At 35.6% G+C, this 24,426-nt stretch overlaps 1 protein-coding gene across 3 annotated transcripts in view; it reads right to left on the reverse strand.

The window, feature by feature from the left end:
- Positions 1 to 866: 866 nt before the first annotated feature.
- LOC107664632 (TBC1 domain family member 12-like) overlaps positions 867 to 24,426 on the reverse strand; it is a 27,637-nt gene continuing 4,077 nt past the window's right edge. The window contains exons 3-15 of one of the 3 annotated variants that reach the window (XM_016455247.1): positions 22,681 to 22,792; positions 17,982 to 18,038; positions 14,582 to 14,703; positions 12,893 to 12,975; positions 11,147 to 11,264; positions 10,838 to 10,944; positions 10,366 to 10,446; positions 5,820 to 5,905; positions 5,660 to 5,731; positions 4,719 to 4,847; positions 3,691 to 3,800; positions 2,759 to 3,017; positions 867 to 1,935 (exon numbers count right to left, since the gene is read on the reverse strand). In XM_016455247.1, the coding sequence (XP_016310733.1) occupies positions 1,867 to 1,935; positions 2,759 to 3,017; positions 3,691 to 3,800; positions 4,719 to 4,847; positions 5,660 to 5,731; positions 5,820 to 5,905; positions 10,366 to 10,446; positions 10,838 to 10,944; positions 11,147 to 11,264; positions 12,893 to 12,975; positions 14,582 to 14,703; positions 17,982 to 18,038; positions 22,681 to 22,792 (1,405 nt within the window). In that variant the 3' untranslated portion in view covers positions 867 to 1,866. Of the gene's footprint in view, positions 1,936 to 2,758; positions 3,018 to 3,690; positions 3,801 to 4,453; positions 4,592 to 4,718; positions 4,848 to 5,659; positions 5,732 to 5,819; positions 5,906 to 10,365; positions 10,447 to 10,837; positions 10,945 to 11,146; positions 11,265 to 12,892; positions 12,976 to 14,581; positions 14,704 to 17,981; positions 18,039 to 22,680; positions 22,793 to 24,426 lie in introns of those variants that run through there. The other 2 variants (XM_016455248.1, XM_016455249.1) reach the window with 2 other exon arrangements.

Genomic DNA, 24,426 nt, shown 5'->3' on the forward strand with positions numbered 1-24,426 from the left:
AGGTGTGCTGTGATTGGCCAGCTATCCAGTGCGTTGTGATTGGCTGAATTCCTCAAGAGTGTGACGGAAATGTTATGACCCTTACCATACTGTGATGCCTGTGGCAACTACATGTGACGACCGGGGTCTGGACTCCGCTTCGTCCACGGTGAAAGCCGATCCGGCGATCCACAGCGCGAAGTTGATGTATTTCCTCAGCGACCAGCACGGATCAGCTCCAGGCATGACGAAGCGGATATCGTCCTCTTTTGGAAGGCCAAACAAAGTAGTTTCGCTTTCACAACGAATCACACAGCGTCTTCACGACATGGCGGAACGGGCAACAACAATACTACAGCGAGAATAAAAGTTACGCCTTCTTTCTTTGCGTGAACATTTGGGTGGCGTTATGCAAATCTTCCCACATAGTGAGGTAGATATGTGGGGGCGTGTTAGAACGAGCCGTTTTAGGTAGGTGTGGCTGACTCTTAACTTTTAAAAAGAATATCTCTTTGGATTTGAGACTTTAGTCTGTGCAACTTTACAGATCTTCTTTATGCACCAAGAGCTTGTAACACTCCAAAGAGAAAGGAAAAATTTAAATCCCATCATATGACCCCTTTAAGACTAAATGACAATTATTATGTTTAAGTTGCTCCAAGTCATTTATTTAAATTTCTAAAGCAGCTGAAAAAATGAATTCCTTAAATCTCTATGAATTACAAATTGCTATTTGATAGGGTGTAATACTTTAAATTGTTAAAAATGACAACTATTATTAATTCTTTTTTTTTTCTATAGGTATATATAAAAAGAACACAAGTTATATTTTTAAGTCACGATGAATAAAAATAAAAGAAACAACAACAACAACTATGATGGTAGTTTTAGATTTATTTACACATTTGAATTTTGAGGTGTCAAACGTTTCACCTATTTACAATTTATCTTCACTGGAGTATGAAAACTGTACAATAAAACCAGGAATGTGTAGAAAACAAACCAAGAATTAATGACACAATTTACATTTTTCATCAAGATGCAACATGACCAAATCGAAAAATGTTTCGAGACCCAATATTTACAGATATTAGGTTAAAATGCATGATAAACAATGCATTTGGTCAAATATTTTTTTGGTCAAACAAAAATCAAACAGACAAAAATTACACAAATTGTATTATTACACCACACATTCTTATTCTTTAACTGGCAAATGTCAGTTTGCAAAATGCAAAAATCTCTGAATGCATTCTTCACTGTCTTACTAACATTAAAATTAAGCTATATATTAGTGTTTTAAAAGAACAAATTAAAGTAGCACAATAGGACCGCAAAAAATTCAATAATTCTTCGGCAAGAAGCAACAAAATGCTTTCAAACACCTCAACACACTATATGCATTATTCCTGCATTATTAACTGCATCGGACTTATTTTTTACAATTTCTATTGCACTTCATTAAGGTCTTGTCCTACAAAACAAAACCACTTAAAAGAATCACATTTAAAATCACAGAACCTGGATATTCCATTATTAAAATCTCAAGTGCATTAAACAGGCTCTGAATGAATATGCTTCCAAATAAACGTCAGCATACAAGATGAGTACGTATGTCGGCACCAGTCCTCTCCATAAGGAGGAAGATTAAGAGAAAGCCTGATGCTGGTATCTGGTACAGTACATGACTAAGCTGGTGGAATATTTTCTCATAAAAGGCTTAAATATTTTTAATTCATACAAATGTGTAACTTCAGTAACACTGGCATGGTTACAAAGGTATCAAGTTTAGCTTTTTCTTCATTTCATTTCTTTGAGCCTGTTTTATACAATCCCCTCTTCTAATCGAGAGTTGAAGTCAACTGGAAATATAAAACTGGTGTGAGTTCAAGAGTTTTTCACTGTAGGACTGCTGCTTTTTTCCATTTCTTTATCCTTTATGAGGGCATTAAACACCTGATGAGGAGAAAGAGACAAAAGAAATAATTAACAGATATGTTAAAGGAATAGTTCCTCATTGGATCCTCTGCAGTGAATGGGTGCCGCCAGAAAGAGAGTCCAAACAGATGATAAAAACATCACGATAATCCACACCACTCCAGTACATCAATTAATGTCATGTGAAGCGAAAAAAAGGGGATGGACTTTTTCACTGAGGAACCGTTATTATGGACTCATATTTTGACCTTAAGTAACAGTTTAAAGTTAAAATGCTTTAATGATGGATTTGTTTCCTAAAAACACGCAGCTTTTCACTTCACAGGACATTAATTGATGGACTAGAGTGGATTATTTGTCAATTATTGTGATGTTTTTATCAGCTGTTTGGACTCTCATTCTGACGGCACCCATTCACTGCAGAGGATGCATTGGTGAACAAGTGATGTGATGCTATATTTCTCCAAATCTGTTCTGATGAACAAACAAACTCATCTATATTTTGGATGGCCTGAGGGTGAATACATTTCCAGCAAATTTTCATTTTTTAGTGAACCATTCCTTTAAGGAACGCCATGCAAACCACAATGTACTGTAGAAGAATAAAGTTCCCTGTAGTAAGCTATACTCATAATAAAACTTAATAAAAATATGAAAATGCTGCCCTTTCCACAACACAGATTAATTTTACTAGGCATCTATTAATAGAAGTTATGCAAAGGAATCTTTGAAGAGAACAAAATGTAGCAGGAAGTATATTTGCATTTACTTTCCTGCCTGCATTTCTCTCACAAACAAACTCCACAGGCTGATCACTGTAACAGCTCAGACAGGAACTGACCTGGGCCCACTTCCTGTTGCTGCTGATCATCTGAGTGTTGGCGATGCAGCTCAAGAGGCGTTCAGACGGCGTGTCCTCCGGGAGTCTGGTCAGGAACTGAGCGATGTGGATGAAGTCCATCTGCAGGAGCACGTCCTCATAGAGCCCCAGAATCCCAAGCCCCGTGCGGAACAGGAACTCCTCCCCGTCTCTGCAGAACACGTCCCACACCCGACACGCCACATCCAACGGCAGGGACTTAGTGTAGAGGGTGAAGATCCTGTTAATACAAAAAATGTACATAAGAAAGTGAAAATGACAGTAATGCATCCAGGTGTTTTGTTTAGTCTTCAAGGTCAGAAATCTGATTTGTGACCCTGGACCACAAAACCAGTCATAAGGGTCGATTTTTTAAAATTGAGATGTATGCATCATCTGAAAGCTGAATAAATAAGCTTTCCATTGACGTATGGTTTGTTAGGATAGGACAATATTTGGCCGAGATACAATTATTTGAAAATCTGGAATCTGAGGGTGCAAAACAAATCAAAATATTGAGAAAATCTCCTTTAAAGTTGTCCAAAATAAGTTCTTAGCAATGCATATTACTAATCAGAAATTAAGTTTTGATATATTTACAGTAGGAAATTTACAAAATATCTTCATGGAACATGATCTTTACTTAATATCCTAATGATTTTTGGCATAAAAGAAAAATCGATAATGTTGACCCATACAATGTATTTTTGGCTATTGCTACAAATATACCCCAGCGACTTAAGGCTGGTTTTATGGTCCAGGGTCACATTTTGAATGTAAAGCAGCTTCAAAATCTAGATTTACTTAAACATATGCATTTACAAATCAAGCTTAGTTTTCTGCCTAATTTTATCAGATTTAAAATGAAAACTAAGAAATGTTTTCCTTCATCAGAAGGTTCTTCATGGACTCACCAGTCTATCAGATACAGGTCAGGCGTGAGGTTATAACTCTTGAAGTGATTAAAAAGTCTGGGGAGGTTTTCCTCAAAAAACACCTCAAATGCCGCAAAGTACTTCAGCATCTAATAAGAAAGAGACACAAGAGTAAAACATCTTTCTAATTCATGGAAAAGCTCCATGTGTAACAATCCCATCAATAAATCCACAGAGAACTAAACTATAATTGAAGTGAAATTATTACAATGTCTGACATTTAAAAAGCAATTCAGCTGATTTGCAATAAAGACCTAATATTACCTAATTTGATGATGCAATTTGATGATGACTTCAAAAATATCAATATATCAATATTCAAAACATCAATAAAAACTTTCCATCATGTACAGTTTTTTCACAAAATAAGAATTATATATATATATATATATATACAGGTGCATCTCAATAAATTAGAATGTCGTGAAAATATCCAAATGACATTTTAATGACAAAAAGAAGTATTCAAAATTTGTCAATTAACTTACAATATGCAAAGCAGTGAAAAAATGGGAAATTAGGCATAAAATAATGTCTTCAGAATCATTCATGCATGTGAAAATCATCTGAGGATTGAACAAACAGTTGTAACCCGGCTCAGAGGAAGACAGGAATCATGTCGTTGTGGCAGTTTTCTATGAAATGCATCATATTTTGTGAAAAAGTATGATGTCACTGAATCATCAGTGAACTGACTTTAGCTGAAAAATGACTCTTTGTTATTGTCCTCTTGCATTGGTGACGTAGAGTTTTCTGATTTGGAATCAGAAAAAAATGGTTCTAAAAGCAGTAAGTAGCATATTAGTACGAAACAAGCACTGGGTTTCATTCAGCAAATATGATGCAGGGCAGAGTTATGTCTTGTCCCTCAGTTTAAAGTCTGTAAAGCAAAAACTGTAACTGTAAAGCAAAAAAAGACACTGTCGACAGAGTTTGACACTTTGAACCTGAATCACTCCTTTAAAATGATGTAAATAATCGGAGCGTCTATAAAATGTTGCGTGTACCAGCTCGTGGTCCACTCTGAAGAAAGCCATCTGACAGGGTTTGTTGAGGAGATTGGCGAAGGCGATGAAAGCGTCGGCCTCCTCCAGGTTGAGAATCAACACAGCAGCTATGAAGGACATTCCCTGAACCTGCAGCCGAAATAAACACATTTCAGAGCCGCTCTTATCATTGTCTAACGGCTGTCATGCTGGATCATACTAGAAGAACTTCATATACAATTATTTTATTATGTCACAAATTTAAAAACATCAATGCTTTATTTAACTCACATTTACAGTTTTGCTTTTTTACACTACCGATCAAAAGTTTGGGGTCAGTAAGAATTTAATAATCTGATTTAGCAAGGATGCATTAAATTGATCAAAAGTGACAGTAAAGACAATTATAATGCTACAAAAGATTTCTGTTTCAAATAAATGCTGTTCTTCTGAACTGTCTATTAAATCAAAGAATCCTGAAAAAAAAACAAAAAAAAACAACATGGTTTTCACTAAAATATGATGCAGCACAACTGTTTTCAACATTGATAGCAATAAAAATGTTATCAGCAAATCAGCATATTAGAATGATTTCTGAAGCATCATGTGACTGGAGTAATGATCCTGAAAATTCAGCTTTGCATCACAGGAATAAATTACATTTTAAAATATATTACAATAGAAAACAGTTATTTTATGTTGTAATAATATTTCACTTTTTTTTTTGATCAAATAAATGCAGCCTTGATGAGCATAAGTGACTTCTTTCAAAAAAAAAAAAAAAATCGTACCAACCCCAAATGTTTGTAAGATAATGACGGAACACATGATTAAATACAGCTATCCTGTCCATTTTTATGGTAGTTTGAATATTTTTGACATTGCTAACACATAAAATTGAGCTATAGAGATGATTTTATATGCAGATGAGAAATAATAATATTCATCTGGTGATCACTCACATATCCCACGTCAGGTCTGTAGCAGGTGTATGCGCCCAGAAGGCTATGCAGGAGATCATGGTATGGCCCACCCTAACACAAGAGAGACCAGCATTAGTGATTAATAATATTTACAGTTATAATGATACCATAACAGTGAGAGGAAGAGTGTGAACAGTACCTTCTGGAAGATGAAGAGCGGAGGAAATGTGCGTGAGATGTCCAGTTTGATCAGATCCAGACTGGACTCACGGTCGGCACTGTCCGCTATAACACAATACCACAATTTAGACATGAGGATCTACTCCAATACATGCCTAATAAACTGTAACTTTACATTTCTCTGATTTCAACATTACTCGAAAATATTGTGTATTTGCAGATTTCTCTCCATATCTATTGCTCCTATATCTACATCTCTATGGTCCTGTGATACTCTACAGTATATTCGTGGCAGTGGATAAACAGCCGCGTCTGGTGATTGTTAGTCTCAGAGGATCTGCTCCAGTGTACTGCTGGAGGCCAAAACAGTCTGAGTGTTGTGACTAGGGCCAGATGTGAAAGGGAGGATGTGTTTGCATTCAAACTCTATGAAAAACCAGCTTTATTAACAGATTTATTGAGACACATCAAAGAACAAAGCGCTAAGGCTAATAAAACAGTGTTTTATACAGTACACAGGCTGGAAGGCGTAGTGGAAAACAAACAACAAGAATTAACGTGATTAGCGAGACTGGGCTTGCAGCACAGGAAGGAATTATTTCAATATTTCACCATTTCAATAAAATGAAGAGGAAGGTGACTGTGGAGAACTGAAAGTCAGACACTCGCACACACAAACACACACCAGCGTTGCACTTCCTAACCAATGAACTTCCATGAGAGCGAGTGTGAGAACTGGTTCAACTGATTCACTGAATCAAATTGTCAGTTTGCAATTACTGGCATAGTGGATTGTTAAAAACATTCAATTTCAGACTGATTCGCTAAGGAATCATTCAAATCAAATTGTGAATTAGATCAACTGATTCACTGAACCAATTCACATTTTGCACTTCCTGACCAGTGAACTTCAATGAGACTGAGTGTTAAAACCCATTCGAATTCAGACTGATTTGGTAATAAATCATTTTGACCGAATAGTGAATCAGCTCTACTGATTCACTGAACCAATTGAGATTTTGTTAGTTTACAATTACTGAATAAGCATAGTGGGTTGTAAAAACCCATCTGAACCAAATCACATTTTGTCAGTTTACAATTACTAGAATGGCTAATTCAGACTGAATTGAGAATTGGTTCAACTGATTCATTAAACCAATTTCTGACAGATTACAATTACTAGCGTATAAACAGTGGATTTAAAAAAAAACATTCAAATTCAGGCTGATTCGCTAGCGAATCATTCAGACCGAATTGTGAATCGGCTGAACTGCTTAATTGAACCAATTAAGATTTTGTCAAGATATGATTACTGGATAAGCATGGTACATTGTTAAAACACATCTGAATTCAGACTGATTCACTAATGAATCATTCAGACTGAATTGCGAATCGGCTCAACTGATTAAAATGCCCCTATTATGCCATTTGGAATAAGAAAGAATCGATTCTGAACAGCCTAAACGAGTCGTTAGTAATTTGAATCCCACTTCTGTGACGGCTACACGTAAGACATTTGCATAATGCCCGTCTATGTTCTACGTTGGCCGGCCGTGAACAACTTGACCCGCCCTTAAACACTGTAGCCTGTTCATGTCGAGAAGATGCTGTGAAAGTAAATTTGTTTTATTTTCACTCCCGAAAGATGAGGCTGCAAAGAATCAGTTACTAAAATGTACTTTTTCTACTGTACCACAGCAGTACAACTCCAATCTGTTTTTGTGTTCCCGTCATTTTACTGACGACTGCTTCTCTAATCTCAGGGAGTTCATGGCGGGATTCACAAAACGCTTGCTCTTGAAAGAAGGCTCAGTACCCACTTTATTTGGATCAGCTGGCTCCACTGAATCACAACCTGTAAGGCAGGTTTCACACCGCAAGCGTGAGCGGCACATTTTTTTCGGCGTGCATGTTAACAAATGAGTGCATTCACACTGGGAGCAGGAGCGTCATGTGAACAGCACTGAAGCGATGGTTTCGGCTCCAAATCTATTTTTGCTGCGCTGCTCAAACTCACTTAAAGTGACAGCACACTTTTGATGGACAAAATAAAAATGATTTCACAAAAAGTGCTGAAAATGCACAGAATAAACATGTCTAGTGTGTTTTAACAAGAATTGGAGTGAAGGAATCAAGAAGATTTACCCATTTAAACTTCTTTTTAATTAATCAGTTTGGGTGAAAGTATGGTGTATTATATATATAAAAAAAAAGCACGTTCTATATGTGAATCCCCGTGTTAAATTGTGAATCCCCAAGTTAACAAACTTTCAAGTTTATAACTGACCAACTTCTAAAAATAAATTTACAGTTGTCTTTGTGAATAAATATGTAGTTTTGGAGCCGCTGCTGTGATGCTGTGCAAACGCTTCCAGTGTGAATACAGTGAGGATTAAAAAAAAGCACGTTCTATATGTGAATCCCCGTGTTAAATTGTGAATCCCCAAGTTAACAAACTTTCAAGAATTTAAAACTTTCAAGTTTATAACTGACCAACTTCTAAAAATAAATTTACAGTTGTCTTTGTGAATAAATATGTAGCTTTGGAGCCGCTGCTGTGATGCTGTGCAAACGCTTCCAGTGTGAATACAGTGAGGATGTAGTTACACAGACGTGAAACAGGCGTAAGTATGATAAATAACAAATGTTTATATTTTCTATCGAGCATTCAAAATACGGAACTATGGCAATGGGCGTATAGTTTCCGACACGTGCTGTACGCAGTAGACCAATCACAACAGACTGGGTCATCTGACCAATCAAAGCAGAGTAGGCTCACGGAAAGGAGGGGTTTAGAGAGACTGAATCTTAGTTAGAACTGCTTTGAACGAATCGTTTGAGAATCGCTGGAAAATGAGGTGATATTAAATGCGTATTTTGAGAAAAAGAAAGCGTTTTTTGACCTTGCATGCATGTAATCCTATTGTAGGAGACTCCCAAAACAATATTATGTATCTTAAAAATGGCATAATAGCGGCACTTTAAATAAGTGTCCTTGCTGAATAAAAGAGAAATGCCAATGCAAAGGAAAAACAGTTACTGAACCCAAAATTTTGAAAGCTAGTGTACAAGCAAACACACAAAGTCTCAGACAGTCAGTTAACAAATAATGTAAATATTTCATTGTGTTTGAACCATTTATTGTGAGAGAATATACTGTAGGCTGTGCATACATATGTGTGTGTGTGTGCGTGTGTGTGTGTCAATGGGTGTATCGTTTACGACATGCTCTGTACGCAGTAGACCAATCACAACAGACTGGGCCATCTGACCAATCAGAGCAGAGTAGGGTCACAGAAAGGAGGGGTTTAGAGAGACCTGAATCTTAGAACTGCTTCGAACGAATCGTTGGAAAATGAGGTGATATTAAATGCAAATTTTGAGAAAACGAAAGCATATTTTGACCATGCATGCTTGTAAACCTATTGTAGGAGATTCATAAAACAATATTAGGAACCTTAAAAATGGCATAATAGGGGCACTTTTGAAGTGAGAAGTGGGTATACTCTTATTTTTTGTCCCCAATTTTTTTTTTTAAGTGGCCCAGAAAAAGATGAACGCCCTGTGCTATAAACAGTGACATGTAAAACTAATCTTGCATATTTAGTTCACTCCAAAATGGGCCAGTAGTATTTCCACATGGTCACTTAACATCTGCTGCTTGACTTCATGGAGTAAGGATTATTATGAAATTAATATAAGCAACAGAAGAGGTGCAGATTTTGCAATAAATAATAAAAATAAAATAAATAAATAGACTGCAGCAATTAATAAATCAGAACCTCTAGTACAGGGCTGTCCAAACTCGGTCCTGGAGGGCCAGTGTCCTGCAATGACATGCTATTTTGTTTAGTTGTCTGTTCAGAATCATGGGAGAATCATGATCTCTATTTGAAACAAAAAAAGTATGATTCTCAATTTATCCAGAATTGTACAGCTCTACTCTTAAGTGTGACTGCCTGTTTCTCCCATGACATTCAGTGACTGACACAGGGGCGGAGCCATCATGTCAGAAGCGAGGGGTACAGAAATGTCAAATATAAAAATACTTTTTATTTTTTTTGGTCTAATTTTGTCAGGTTTAATTATTATTATTATTATTATTATTACTATTATTATTATTATTATCCTATCTCTTTTAATTGGCAGAGAAATCAAATACACTGATGGACAATAACCAATTATTTGTATTCTATCATATTTTTCCTATATTTTCCTAATTACAATTTTATGATTTGTTTATATACTACAAACACAGTTTTATCACAGAATAAGGCAGAATATATATTTTATAGTTTCTATAGCCAACGGAGTGTTTTTTATGGAATTTTGCATTACACCACTAATGACTTATTCAGAACGAATTGTGAATGGGATCAACTGATTCACTGAACCATTTGAGATTTTGTCAAGTTGCGATTACTGGGTAAGCACAGTGCATTGTTAAAACTCATTCAAATTCAAGGTGATTCACTAATGAATCATTCAGATTGAATTGTGAATTGGTTCAAATGACTGGCAAGTCTAAATGCTCCAGTGGGCTGTTTGAGGGATGACAGACGTACCATCTGACTCCATCTCACTGCCTGTCTCTCTGAAGCTCTTCCAGCGCTCCTTGGCCCGCGACAAAAAGATCTCGTACAAATCTGAGAGGAACAGAAAGAAAAAAGGGTTACAATTCTCAGACAGCAGATCACAGCTTTAATCATAAACCCTTTAAAAGACAGATGAAAAATCTGGTCTGCATGTTAGATTTAGCTTTGACTTTCACTTCTGAAGGTCCTAAATGCAAAAATCATTCTCTTTGGGGAGTGTCAGAAATAAACTCAATCCAAATTTCGTTACAAAGAAGGTTTAAAAATCGCCTCAGGCGAACCTGCACAGCGCAAGTCTTGTATTCATTCATGTGAATACTGCATAATGACACACTTCAGACAGAATGTTTGCCCAAAAGGTTTAGTAAATCCTGGGCTTAACCGCATCTTCAAAGTTGGCTCTTCACTGACACATGAAAGAGAGAGTAAAATAGAAAGAAACCTGAGGTTATGTTCAGCTCATTCCCAATGGCCAGACTCCAGACTTTCCCCCTCACGTTGGGCGGAAGACCTTGCCACCACAGATCCCTGACACGCCGCGTACCACGCCTGAAGAGACAGCAGTGAATAGAGTGTAATAAAATGTGCATTTTACATTAGATTTAACTATACGCATAGGTATTAATATTTACAGGAACTTCCTATCGGGAACAAACAATATGCTGCCTACATGGGCAGCTCTAGTTTTAGCAACAGAGATCATGTGTTTATATAATCATAATTATCACTGCAGGGTGTGATAATGTCTCACATGCTCTCCCAGTTGGGAAGGATTTCGTTGTTCCAAACCACCATGGCGTTAGCGATGCTTTCCTCCTGTTTAAATCTTTCCTTCATCTGCTTTTTCTTCTTCTGAGCCTCCTTCAGCTCTGAGAACAACAGTCATATTACCTCATATTAAAGTTTAACAAGGCAGAGTGTGCCAAAAGCATTCCTGACTAAATGAAATAGCACATTTCCACATTTAATGACCACCTTGGTCTTAGCAAGGGAAAGATTCACTAGTGTGACACTTTTGTTTGGGTGAATCTCTCGAAAACACGTATGGGTCGCTATAAATAAAGGCTATTTTCCATTATTTTTATGATAATTAATCATATTTCCCCAAAATTGTCATTACCATAATGCTTCCAGGCATTCTATGTCTTTCCTTTTCTTTTTTTAATTTTATATATTTTTTGAGGTTTTAATTCCCATTATTGTCAGTGGTGATTCTCAACACTAATTTCTGTAAAGTGGTCATTTTTACTGTATTTAGGTGAATAAAGTTCTAATTCAAAGAATTCAAATTTACTTATTTGAATAAGTAAGCAATATATTTTCTTCTTTTTTTGCATTATGATAATGAGAAGAACTTTTCAATCTTGCTTCTGAAACTTGGCACTGCTGTACTGCAAAAATTGTTAAAAGTTTTCTGTGATAAATTACCTGTGATTTACATAAAGGCATGTGATTTTGGGACAAAATATGACCCAGGCGTGTTCTTGACATGTTTAATGAGCCATATTTAAGCCAAATTAACACAGAAACCTGGTACACTAAAAAGAGAAAAAAAAAAAAAACGGTGTAGAATTTACTTTTCTACATTTTCAAACTAACGATTTTCAACATTGAATTATAATGTAGTTCAACAAGGTTATGTACACGCGCTCTATCGTCTCGTATAATATCTCATTTGGGTGTGTAAATCTTTTTAATTACTTCAAAAATTCAGCTATTCGTACTTGAAATTCTGAATATTTTGCACACAGCCTTTCTTCAGTGTGTAACATTAAAGTGCCCCTATTATGGGTTATGAAAGGTTCATATTTTGGTTTTGGGAGTCCCCAACAACAGGTTGACATGCATGAAAGGTCAAAAAACACCTTCATTGTCTTATAATATGCATTTATTTTTACCTTACTTTCTCAACGACTCCCAAACGATTCGTTTACCGATTTATTTTTCCAAACCCCTCCTTTGCATTACACTAATCGGCGGTGATTGGTCTTGTTTTCATTTCATCTCGCCTGTAATGCCTGATAAAGCAGCGTTTGTGAGCGCAGTGCTGCTTTGTGTACAGCGTTACCGGGGAAACAGCTATTTTACCGCTCCAAAAGCGGCACCTAGTGGCAAAGAAAGAATTTGCATTTTCATTCAGACCAACAGGAAAATACCAACAAGTGGGCGGGCAATATGCTAATGTTTCATTTTGACACATGAAACGGCTTGGGATTCGTTTTAAAAACGGCACGTTTCAATGATTCAGAGTCGCCTCTTTCTTTTGAGAGACAATAACTTTATACACGGTGCACTTTCAGATTTAAAACGTGGCAGGATGTTTTCATTCACTTAGAGCTGTGTTACACACTGCATGAAAGGTCATTTTCAAAAATCCATAACAGGGGCACTTTAAATTAAACATGAAATTCTGAAGTGGAAAGACTGAAATAATATTTCTTGTAAACTTCAATTCCATTTTATTTGCAACTTCAAAAAAAAGAAAATTTAAATGCACCTCTTTTCTTGGCCTCTGCCACCATTTCATCGTACTCCTGACGGTGGCGCTGCGCTTCCTCCTCCGATTTAGCAGGGAGGCTCCTGAGGAAGGAAGCCAATGATTTTAGTTGTCACAACAGACGGACAATTAAATGTCTCAAATGCACAGCCTAGAAGCCTGTTAGCACTGACATGTTTCAGAAACACCTGACGAATACACTGAGAAGTTTCTGGAAAAGGCCTCATCGCTGGTTTATCTCATGGTTTGGCTGACACACTCACATTTCACTGCTCATTTATTCTTAATAAGGACTTGGGGATTGACGAGACTTGTGTGGCGAAATACAACCCAGTCTGTGCTAAGTCTTATTTATAGCCCTCTGTTTGGGAAAGATGAGCCTCTCAAGGTATGTTAGGATATATGTATCGCAGGTCAATGTATCCTAAGCAACTTACGCCACAAGTTAGAAGGGTGGCAATACATCTACCTGAACTCTCCTGGAAGGACCTCAAAGACTCCCACAACTTAATCTTAACTTAAAAAAAAACATTTCTTCTTAATTACTGACATTATATTTGGACTGAATTGCCAGAGGAGAACTGTTGTTGCCTGTCTTTTAGTCTTCATTATCCAACATCAAATGGAGTTTTTCATTTATTGCCACACTTGCCTTTGAGTTGCACACTAGGGGACTAAATATATTATGCACCCTTTACAGTGTGTTACTGTATGTGTAAGTATTATGCCATGACTTTCAATTAACTAATTTAAACTGCTTTAGGATTAGGGATGCACCGATACCGATACTGGCATATAGCACGTCTATCTTTATCTGCATATATACAGTATACTCAAGTAAAGCAATAGATACTATATAGCAAATCTCAGCTACATGATTATATAATTATTAGTGCTGTCAAACGATGCAATTAATCGCATCCAAAATAAAAGTTTTTGTTTACATAATATATGTGTGTGTACTGTGTATATTTATTATGTATCATATATTTTGAAAATATTTACATGCATTTACATGTATATATTTATATTCATATAAATTATATAATATATAAATATATTTACTATATAAACGTAACATATTTTTCTTAAATATATACATGCATGTGTGTATTTATATATACATAATAAATATACACAGTACACACACATATATTATGTCAACAAAAACTTTTATTCTGGATGCGATTAATCGCAATTAATCATTTGACAGAACTAATAATTATATAAATTATATTATCGTCCATCTCTAATCTGCAAAACGCAACTATAAAGGCACGAATATATTTAAAATATTGACATCATGATTTTCTGTAAAGCTGCTTTGAAACATGAATAATGTGAAAGGTGCTATACAGATTAAATTGATTTGACAATACGCTGGTCAACTCCTGGACTACTACTTTTCAGCATTTATTATTCTACAATATAGTCTTCGACACGTTTTGCAACCAATGTCAGAGCTTAGCCCTTTTTCAAAATCAAGAAGAAAAAAATAATTATATAAATAATTACATAAAAATAATATTTAAAACCATTTTAAAATATATATGTAAGGCTAAAAAATATTTCCGCATTTTATATTTTATTGTCAACAGATTATTACAAACTGCAGCTGGTTAACATGGAAGAAATAGCTTTTATCTTGTGCTGTACCTGGTTAGTTAACAGATTGATGGTGATACTCACGCGGGACGATCCTCTAAAATGAGCGCCGTGGTGGAGAGTGGCTCGAATTCCAGGTTCTTCCGTCGGCCCTGAGCGGGCAGGGAGGGACTCTGGTCCGATTTAGACGCCCTGGCCTCGTACTCCTGTGAGAAGACCAACAGGTCAGGTTCAGATGGCTGGATGAACGGAGAGTGTTATATGGTCTGAATGTGCTGCGAACAGAATCACAGGCTTGTGAGAGTTGAACATGAGAATGTGGAGGCAGGTGGCAGGCGTGTGAAGATCAAGGCGTGCTGAGGCTGGTATGAAGCGCATGGGTCACAGCGTGTGATGTTTACAGCCATGGTGAGAAAGTTGCCTGTTTGTTCATATGAGGAAGTGTGAGGACACCTGAACGTTTCAAACCCTCGTGCTGTTCTCAGGAATTGTGTAAAAACCACATCTAGCTGCAGAGCAGTTTTCCTGTGAACGGTCAGTTTGGCTGGTACGGTTCCTCTTCCTGTACCATCTACAGCACAAGCTCAACCCCATTAATTATTACTGACTGAACAACAGCACAAAGACTCTTCTTCATCTGTCTGAGGGGCTTCTGCAGATGTCAATGGAACCTTTTTCTAAAAAATGTAGGTGAAGAAAGGAACTAGTCAGAGAGGAGAGAACAGAGGATCAACTGGTGTTTTTCATGCACAGTTTAGCTGCTTGATATTAGAAGAAGATCATTTAGGATTCATAGTAAGAGCTGCATATTTACATATCCAGACTTAGGGATCACCTGTAAAGTTTTTTTTTCTGCTGGTCCGGTCGATCTGTTGATTTGTCCCCATTAAAAAAGGAATTATCAATTTTTATGTTTATTTTTAGCAATATATATGATTAAAATAATATTAAATATTTTCATTAAATATTAAGATTTCAAAACAGTTTTTCTTTAGAAAATGTTTTTTTTTTTTACAGAAAAATAAATTTGTTCCCCAACAATTATATTTTCATTAAATGTTATATACTGTATATGTTTGTTTTAATCTGTCACATTCCACAAAAAAGGAAACTGATCACCATTAAGAGCAAGTTGTGTCAAGAAATGGCCAGATTAAACTTGTGACAAATTACAAAATTTCAACTTTGCAGAAATTCAAATGAAATTTAAGAGCTACATGAAAGATTTTCAGCAAATAACTACTTAAATTTCAGACTGTTCTCTACATAAAACTATTTTACAACTTCACAAGACACAGAATAGAACACACAAGTCATATGGACTCACTGACAGGAGGTTAATGATTCCTGGTCATTGTATGATTTAATTATATGGAAAAGAGCAGCATGAACATTCTTCAAAATATCTTATTTCGCATTGACAGGAAGAAGTCAAGACATACAGGTTTGAAACGACATAAGGATAGGGGTGTGTGATATATATTGTCTACGATAATATCGTAATTGTTTTAACGATGTGCGATTTGACATTATGAAGTATATCGCAAAAACCAAACAAAACACACCTACAGAGGAACGCATAAACTATACGTGATATAGTCTGATAGGTTAGACTAGCGCATGTGCGCATTCACAATGCATTTTTCACTGTGTGATTCAGTCTATAAAAATGCATTTAGAATGCACCCAAAATTCAAAATATGGGGGCAGAAAAATTATATAAGAGGCACGTAGAGTGCCATATTTTCCTCCAAAATTCTGCATGATTATAAATGTGATTTTGATTTTATACAACAGTTCAATAAACATGAAGTTAATATTAAGAGACTTTTAGACACCATATTGCCTGTTTTTGCTCTATTTCGCTAACAAACAAAAAAATAGTTCCAAACAAAGCCACAGCACTGTTTTGCATCTTTGAGCAACATGACGGTAATTCGTTCCTGAATGAATCACCCATTTGAATGAATCGTTTCACTCGCAATGACTCACTTATTAACAGTGACTTGCTACCACCTACTGGCAATTTTAATTTCACATTTTAAGTATCTTTTAATTTTTTAAAGGGGTCATATGATGCGAATTCAATTTTTCCTTTCTCTTTGAAATGATACAAGCTCTTGGTGCATAAAGAAGATCTGTAAAGTTGCAAAGACTAAAGTCTCAAATCAAAAGAGATATTCTTTATAAAAGTTATGATCCTGGAAGAGTAGACTACAATGCCAGCTGTTCTCACAGACTGTAAGTACGTTTTCATTTAAAGGATTTGCCATGATGATTTAAACGCGAGTTTTGGGCAGTGTAGAGTAGCGCTTGTTTGTCATTTCTCCGATCACAAATGCAGACATGGTTTTATGTTTACGCGGCACGATGCAATGCAACGCGTAAAAAGACAGTATAAGTCATTATAATCCGTAATTATGTCCCCACTGGATGCAACAAATGCCTCGTTTATAATGGGTTTGAATGTTTTTGTCTCGTCGCTCCGGCCGGGACACAGCATCACAGTATGGTAGGGGCGTAACATTTCCGTCACACGCTTGAGGTATTCGGCCAATCACAACGCACTGGATAGCTGGCCAATCAGAGCACACCTCGCTTTTCAGACCGATAAGCTTTGTAAAAATCGACGTGTTTCAGAAAGGCGGGGCATAGAGGAGAAACAATAATGTACAGTATGTGGAAAATAATGTGTTTTTTTAACTTTAAACCGCATAAACATATTCATTACACCAAATACACAAAATAATGTTCTTTTTAGCAACATCATATGACCCCTTTAAATGATTTCAAATATCAGTATACAACGTTTTATGTTTCAAATATCAAAACATTATTCATGTATTTGTAACTGCAAGTTAAATGCATTCATGTCCCTCTGAGCTGCATTAAACAGTGCGTAAATAGCTTCTGTGTTCCCTCTGCATTGCAAAGATGAATTTTGTTGATACTGTAACAGCCAAAACGTCTTATTGTATTTGACTTTATTGATTAAATGTAAGAACCTGATGATAATCTGAAGATAATGCACACTTTTAGAAAAAAAATGGCTTCATAAAGGTAAAAATGCCCATAAAGTGTAAAAATCCATTTAAACTTATTGGACAAGATTAATTTCTCTCACTGCTGTGAACTGATCACCACACAGAATATGAAGAATATCAAAAACTTTAGGAGTCAACTGTCCACCGCAGTCCTTAATGTACCAGCGCAACACACTCAGCAAAATATCATCCGATTATCGCTATCGATAAAATCACAGAAAATATTGTGATATTATTTTTTGTCAATACCGCACACCCCTACATAAAGATGAGTAAATGATTTCACTATCCTTTCAACACAGCAAATGTTACGGCACTAGTCAAGCAGGCATGTCATGTGACGTGAGAGTGGTTGAAATGACCGATGGGAAGTGAAGGCGTACGGCTCTGTGCACAGAACAGACATGAAGGAGAGCTCAATTAGAAACCAAGCATCATACCCCTGAACTTAAGAGATTGGGTGTAGATACAGATGTGAGATTGCCTGGGTTACTTTCCTGAAGAGAGAGCAAAATGAGAGAAATACAGTACATAAACCAGATCCCGAGGATAAGAAATAATGGCCTGGCCTTCAAAACTGTGCTGACTTGACTGGTTTCATTGGTAAAAGTGCTTGCGGCGTTTATGCTGACATGATTTAGTGGTGGATAAATCGTGACAGCAAGATTTGCTGTTTACTGAATGGGCTTTATTCTGACTGGATCCGTTTTTCTTCTTATTTGTGTGTTGTTTAAATCAATAAACAGAAGGAAATGAGGAGTTTGGCTGTTAGTAATCTATGAGAACGTGTAGAGAACCGTGTGTGCATGACAGAATATAAGCGGAGCAGAGATAGCGTGAGGCCGTGCATTAAATAAAAACACTGGACATGTGCATTTCTACTCCCTAAAACATGTGCTAACCTATCAACGACCTTCTCGGGCTTTCTCCTAAAAACACAGACAGACTAATATCCTGAATGGAAATGAAGCCAGCTGGACTCCACACACTGCAGCCGAGCTCGATCCAGCCCAGTTCCTACTCTAGCTGCCACCCAAACAGAAGACCAGGCCTCAGCACACAGACTAACACAGTCTCTCAGAGAACTTAAAGGTATTGTCGTGTAGTTTGCCTAAACGACAGAAGTGAAACTTGTATAAAGGGGTCTGGTGAGATGAACTGAATTGTTTCTGGTTAGACAGCACCAAAAGCAGAACTGTTTAACTGAGTCCAAAAACAACTTTTTCCCCCGAACCTTTCAAAAGCGGGTGAATTGAGAAAATTTACCAGTCTACACTAGGACTGTCAAAATGTTTTTTTTTAAATTTCGAATATTCGCTGAAATTAAAATAAAAATCCACATTCGAATGCAAAAACTTTGCAATTTTAGGTGTGCGTTAAGGAGGCAGCCTTATCAGTGGCGCTATCTCGAGACTTTATGGCGGGGTTTTTTCCCCATCCCACTGCTACTCGTGTTTTTAAATGAAAAATGTACTCTGTGTGATTGTCTTTCGTTCCCTTCGTATTAAACTATGAATACATACATGATGCTGTTTTGTTTATAGTTGTTTAAGCAACTTAATTAATTATAATTGGTTTATAAACATTATTTTAAACATTATGCACATTTTTTCACAGATAGTCATGTTATCTTATGCTTTGAAGAAACGTGCATTGGTAATATTTTGCGCCATGCGCCCTCTTGTTGCCTCAGGAGAGAATCTAAAAGCTTTTCTTCACCCTAACTGAAATGATGCATTTTAAATTCGAATATAATTAGAATTTTGATAATATTTAAGTACAAAATTCGAATTTAGTTTTTCAGCCATTTTGACAGCCCTAGTCTACAGACCTATCTATTCTCACAGTTTTTTCAGCTCACCTATCTAGTGTTTTTTTATTTAGTTTGCTATTATTTTTGTTGTTTGCTTATGTACATGTATGAACATTTTTAACCTATGTCTTCATATTATTTTTTTCTTTGTACAGTGACCTTGAGCTTGGGAAAGGCATTTTATAAATAAAATATTATTAATATTGTTTTATTTCTTACCCTTGAAACTATTTTTTTTCTTCTTTTCTTCTTAAAAATACATGTATTACAAAAAAATATGTTTTATAAATAAATAAAATATATGTTTTTTCAATGACAATGGAATTATTTATCAGTTTCTCCACCCAGTGGAGTTTTTGGAGACAAAAAAGCCAAAATTCTATAAACTTCTAATAATAAGCTAGAAAAATTTTGATGGTAAATTTTCCACTAAGGTAAAATTTGTTAGAATAACAAATTTCTTCAGTAGGCGGTTTGATTTGAATCACTCTTTTTGGATCATGCTTGTCTCATAAACAGCCAAATTCCATTTGATACATTATTTCCATTTAAATATTGTTCATATTAATATATGGCAGCCCTTATGAAAAACAAGCATGCTTAATTGTATTAAATGTGTATATTATTTAAATAAAAGGCCACTTAACCATAATGAAAGACAGTACAGTTTCCTGATTAGATTTTTCTGAACACACTTATAGTCACCATGAAATCAAAAATGAAAATTCTTATTTTTAATGGAATACTGTAGTGTTTATTATAAATAATTTATCCGTGCACTTCATTATTATTTTTTTAATTCATGTGCCCTCGTAATCTTTAATTAAAAACGTTAACCTCCCCTCCCCCTCAAAACGACTCCTCTTCTCTTCCGGTCACGAGCTATGGCGCAAGGGCGGAGCTAGTGACGTGAGGGGTAAATGCTGGGATAAACCACAGGGGGAAAAGCTGAAGCTGATGCTTCACATTATAGCACTGACACCAGTCATGAGGGAGTACGTTTCCCCTAAACATTGAAAGGCTCTCTCTCTCTCTGCGCGCGCTGTTTAGGCATGTTTTGTGCCATTGATCGTCGTCGTCATCCGTAAATAAAACATTTATTCATGCTTGGGTGTCAGCTGTGAATCCAGTGGAGAGAAATCCCCCACCACTAACTGCAAACTGGCATTCAGATCTGCCTCCATTTTGTTAGCAATGCCCCAACTTCCAACGATCCAATCAATTCCCGAAGGACGAAATCAAGTCCCGCCCTCTCATTTCCGATTCCGTTTCACTTGGATATACGTCACAGTAGAGAAGAAAAGATAATTGCAACCTCCGTTTCATGCCGACTTTAAGTACACTTCCAAAATGTGCACTTTGTAATAATGTCAAATTAAATGCTTTACATTGAAGTACATTTTAAGTCATTGTTTTAATAGTCTTTTGTCTTGATGTGTTGACTAACATGCTACATATTTAACTGTACTGTAGTGTGTTATTCAATATTACATTTAAAAGTTAATATATTTTAAATAACTAAATTGCAACTTCATCATCACAGTAATTACAAATATATTTAAATACATTTTCATGGATAAATACATTTTCAGCAGTACACTTTATTTACTATTTTTCAAAGAAAATAGAATTATGAAATTATATATAAAGATGCACTTAAGTCTAGGGCTGCCACTAACGACTATTGTTATTTCGATTAATCTACCGACTAATTTATCGATTACTCGATTAATCTAAACGATTAATTTCCCACAAAAAAACAACAACAACTATTTTACTTAAGAATATTTTATTAAACCAAATGAAATCCAAATGTCTATGAATTACTTTTCAAAAGTAAAGTGCAATATAGAGTGCAAGAAGCAAGTGTCCATCTCATAGTCCAAATCACTGAAATCAAAGTTCAGTATTATAGTGTAAGAATGACAACATATCCACGTGTTCTAGTCTACTAATAATAAAATGTATAATCAAAAAACACCTTTTAAAGGAGTACTTATCAGAATTGTTATTTACCAGAATTTATTTAGGAGAAAAATGTAAATGTGCAGTATTTCTGAAAAAAAAACTTCTTTTTTTTTTTCAATAAAATCAATTAATTGGAGATGCTTTTGATTATTAAAATTTAATGGAACCATTAAAATGGAATCCAGAAAATAATGGAAAACAGAATTTGGTAAAGATAAAACTGTAAAACTCAATTAATTAGACAGGCTTTTTGATTAATACTATTTAATTTAACCATTAAAACAGAGTATAGAAAAATCTAAATGGAAAAAGAAATCATATGGTTTTATTGAACAAAATTGTTAAAATACATAATGTATTATAAACAATAGAGCTAATGTACATTACACAGTACAACAAAGGTCTGCAGGGGGCGCCAACGGCCTGATTATTGTTTTTACACATTGCTGTGCGATCTAATCCTTGTTTAATATTGACCAAGCACTATTTCATTCAAATGTCCACTTAATCTTTAATATTTGGCCATTTCTTTAGACAGAAATCCTACAGCCACTGTAATTAAATGAATATGTGGGCATCAAAACGTGTAAACTCAGAGTGAGGGTTTGAGCTTTTATTTTGAAACTGCGATGTATTCTCCTGGTTTGCGTAGATTTATAAATGATTTACCTTACAAATCTGATGAAATGGCGCATGTTGCTTTCCTAGATGAACGTTATAATAAACCCACTCACAACAACAAGCAGAGATGGAGTTTGAGACGCTCTACACATGTAAATGATAACAGTTCCTGTGGAACTACTGTGAACGGAGCCGCTGTGTTACGTATGTACTTAACCTACACGCATGTAAATAATTAAAGCGCATATACTGTATTAGAACTGCATCGCATAAAATTATTTAATTAAATCGTAGCATTTGTGAATTCACAATTATGCTTAATTATGATTTTTAAATGGGTTTAATATATCATGCAGCCTTGGGAAACAGTCTAATAATGTGTTTTATGGATTCTCGTCCGTGAAATGCACCACTTCCGGTATTTTGCCGTTTAGTCGACGCGAGCAAAATGAAGTTGAGGATTTTTAAAAATCGAATAGTCTAATAAAATCGACGAATCGCGACAGCCCTACTTAAGTCCTACATAAGTGGGTCAAAAAAGCACTGTAAAGATCAGCTAAATGAATTTAATATAAATGTAAAGACTAATACATTTTCATGTAATTACAAAATTATCAAGAGGGTAAATTTTGATTTCATGTTCACAGAAGCGAAAAAGAAAAACAACAAACAGCTATTTAAAATACTGATAAAACAGTTTTATAGATACTCTCAATCTGAATTAGGTGTGAACAGACCTGCTGAATGGTTTTGGAGTCTTTGGGAGGACTCTCTCTCAGTGGGACCTTTCCAAACAGTTTCCATCCTGCTGCACTCTGGGCCTCCCTCTGCTTTCTGGAGAACAGACTTCTGCCAAAGATATCATCACAGAGCATGTCAAAACCTGAAAACACTGCACTGACAATGCACAAAAATAACTGCAAGTGCACAAGCCAGTTCTTTTGGCTTAACAGCATGAGCTTTAACAAGCATTGTAAAATATGAGGAAATTCATAGTTTTAAGTCTGAGCCAGTCAGCTCAGTAACCGGAAGGAGACAGAATCTGTCAAAACCTGTTTACTTTTGAAGTGTTACGTGTTGAAAAACGGGATTGAATTCTTGAAGAGAAATATCTTTTGAGAAGTTTCTTTGTTGAACCATAATACACTGACAATTTAAAGGCATAATCCAGCTAAAAATAATTAAATATTATTATCATCATTTACGTCATATTATTTTCCTTGTTCCATGAAAAATCTAATAATAATAATAAAAGTGAAAGCGGATGTTGATTTAATAGATTACAAAAGGCGAGTACTTCTATGGCACTTTTATGTCCTTTTAAAGTTTGGAAATATAAATTATCAACCACTTTTGTTGCATGAAAAACAGCTTATTAAAATATCTTTGTATTTTTTGAAAAAATTAATAATAATAATATATATATCAGGGCTGTACAGTGCGACATATATGTCGCACGTGCTACAAAAAAACTGGTCTGTGCGATGAATAAATGTATATACATACATATATAAATATATTTAAAATAAAAGAATTAGAATAACATGACAATTAGTATATCACAAAATTGTAATTGTTGAGCAAAATATCCCTTTAAATGAACAGTACAAACATAAAAATAAAAAAATGTATATTATCCTATATTATAGTTATTGTTAACTTTATTCTATGTTTTGTTTAAAAAAAAATCACTATTTATAAATATTTAAAAGTAAAAAGTCCTCATTACGGTGTGTCAAGGTCAATAAGTCTTTCATGCAGTGTGTAATGTAGCTGTATGTGAATGTAAACGATCTGCAAAGTTGTAAAGCTGAAAGTGCACGATAAATAAAGTTATTGTCTCCCAAAATAAAGAACCGACTCTGAACAGCTTAATTGAGTCGTCAGTAATTCGAATCCCACTTCTGTGATGGCTACACATAATAACACATTTGCATAATGCCCGTCTATGTTCTACGTTGGCCGGCCGCGAACAACTTGACCCGTCCTCAAACACTGTAGCTTGTTCATGTCGAGAAGACGCTGTGAAAGTAAATTCGTTTTATTTTTATTTTTTCGAAAGATTAGGCTGTAAAGAAGCAGTGGTTAAAATGTACTTTTTTCCACTGTCCCACAGCAGTACAACCCCAAACTTTTTTTGTGTTTCCGTCATTTTACTGCAACCCTCTACATTGCGAGTAAATCACTCGCATATGCGACTAAATCTTACTCTGGGCGACTAAATGATGTCTAATATTAGCCAATTGCTAATAAATTCTCAGATTTTACTTGCCAGTGTGTGAGTTGGAGGTTAAGTGTAGAACAGATATATTTTCACTCACAGAACTCTCTGACTGAGCGCATCAGTTTCACTCTTCGTCAAGCGATCTGTGCTGAATGGATGTGCAGAACGCACCTGTATTTAACATACCGTAAACTCTAGTGTGAAGGCGCACAACTCGCCGTCGCTTTGTTTCACACACACGCAGAGAGAGAGAGAGAGA

The sequence above is a fragment of the Sinocyclocheilus anshuiensis genome, unplaced genomic scaffold (genome assembly GCF_001515605.1).
Source record: "Sinocyclocheilus anshuiensis isolate Anshui unplaced genomic scaffold, SAMN03320099.WGS_v1.1 scaffold287, whole genome shotgun sequence".
In the NCBI taxonomy this organism is placed as follows: Eukaryota; Metazoa; Chordata; class Actinopteri; order Cypriniformes; family Cyprinidae; genus Sinocyclocheilus; species Sinocyclocheilus anshuiensis.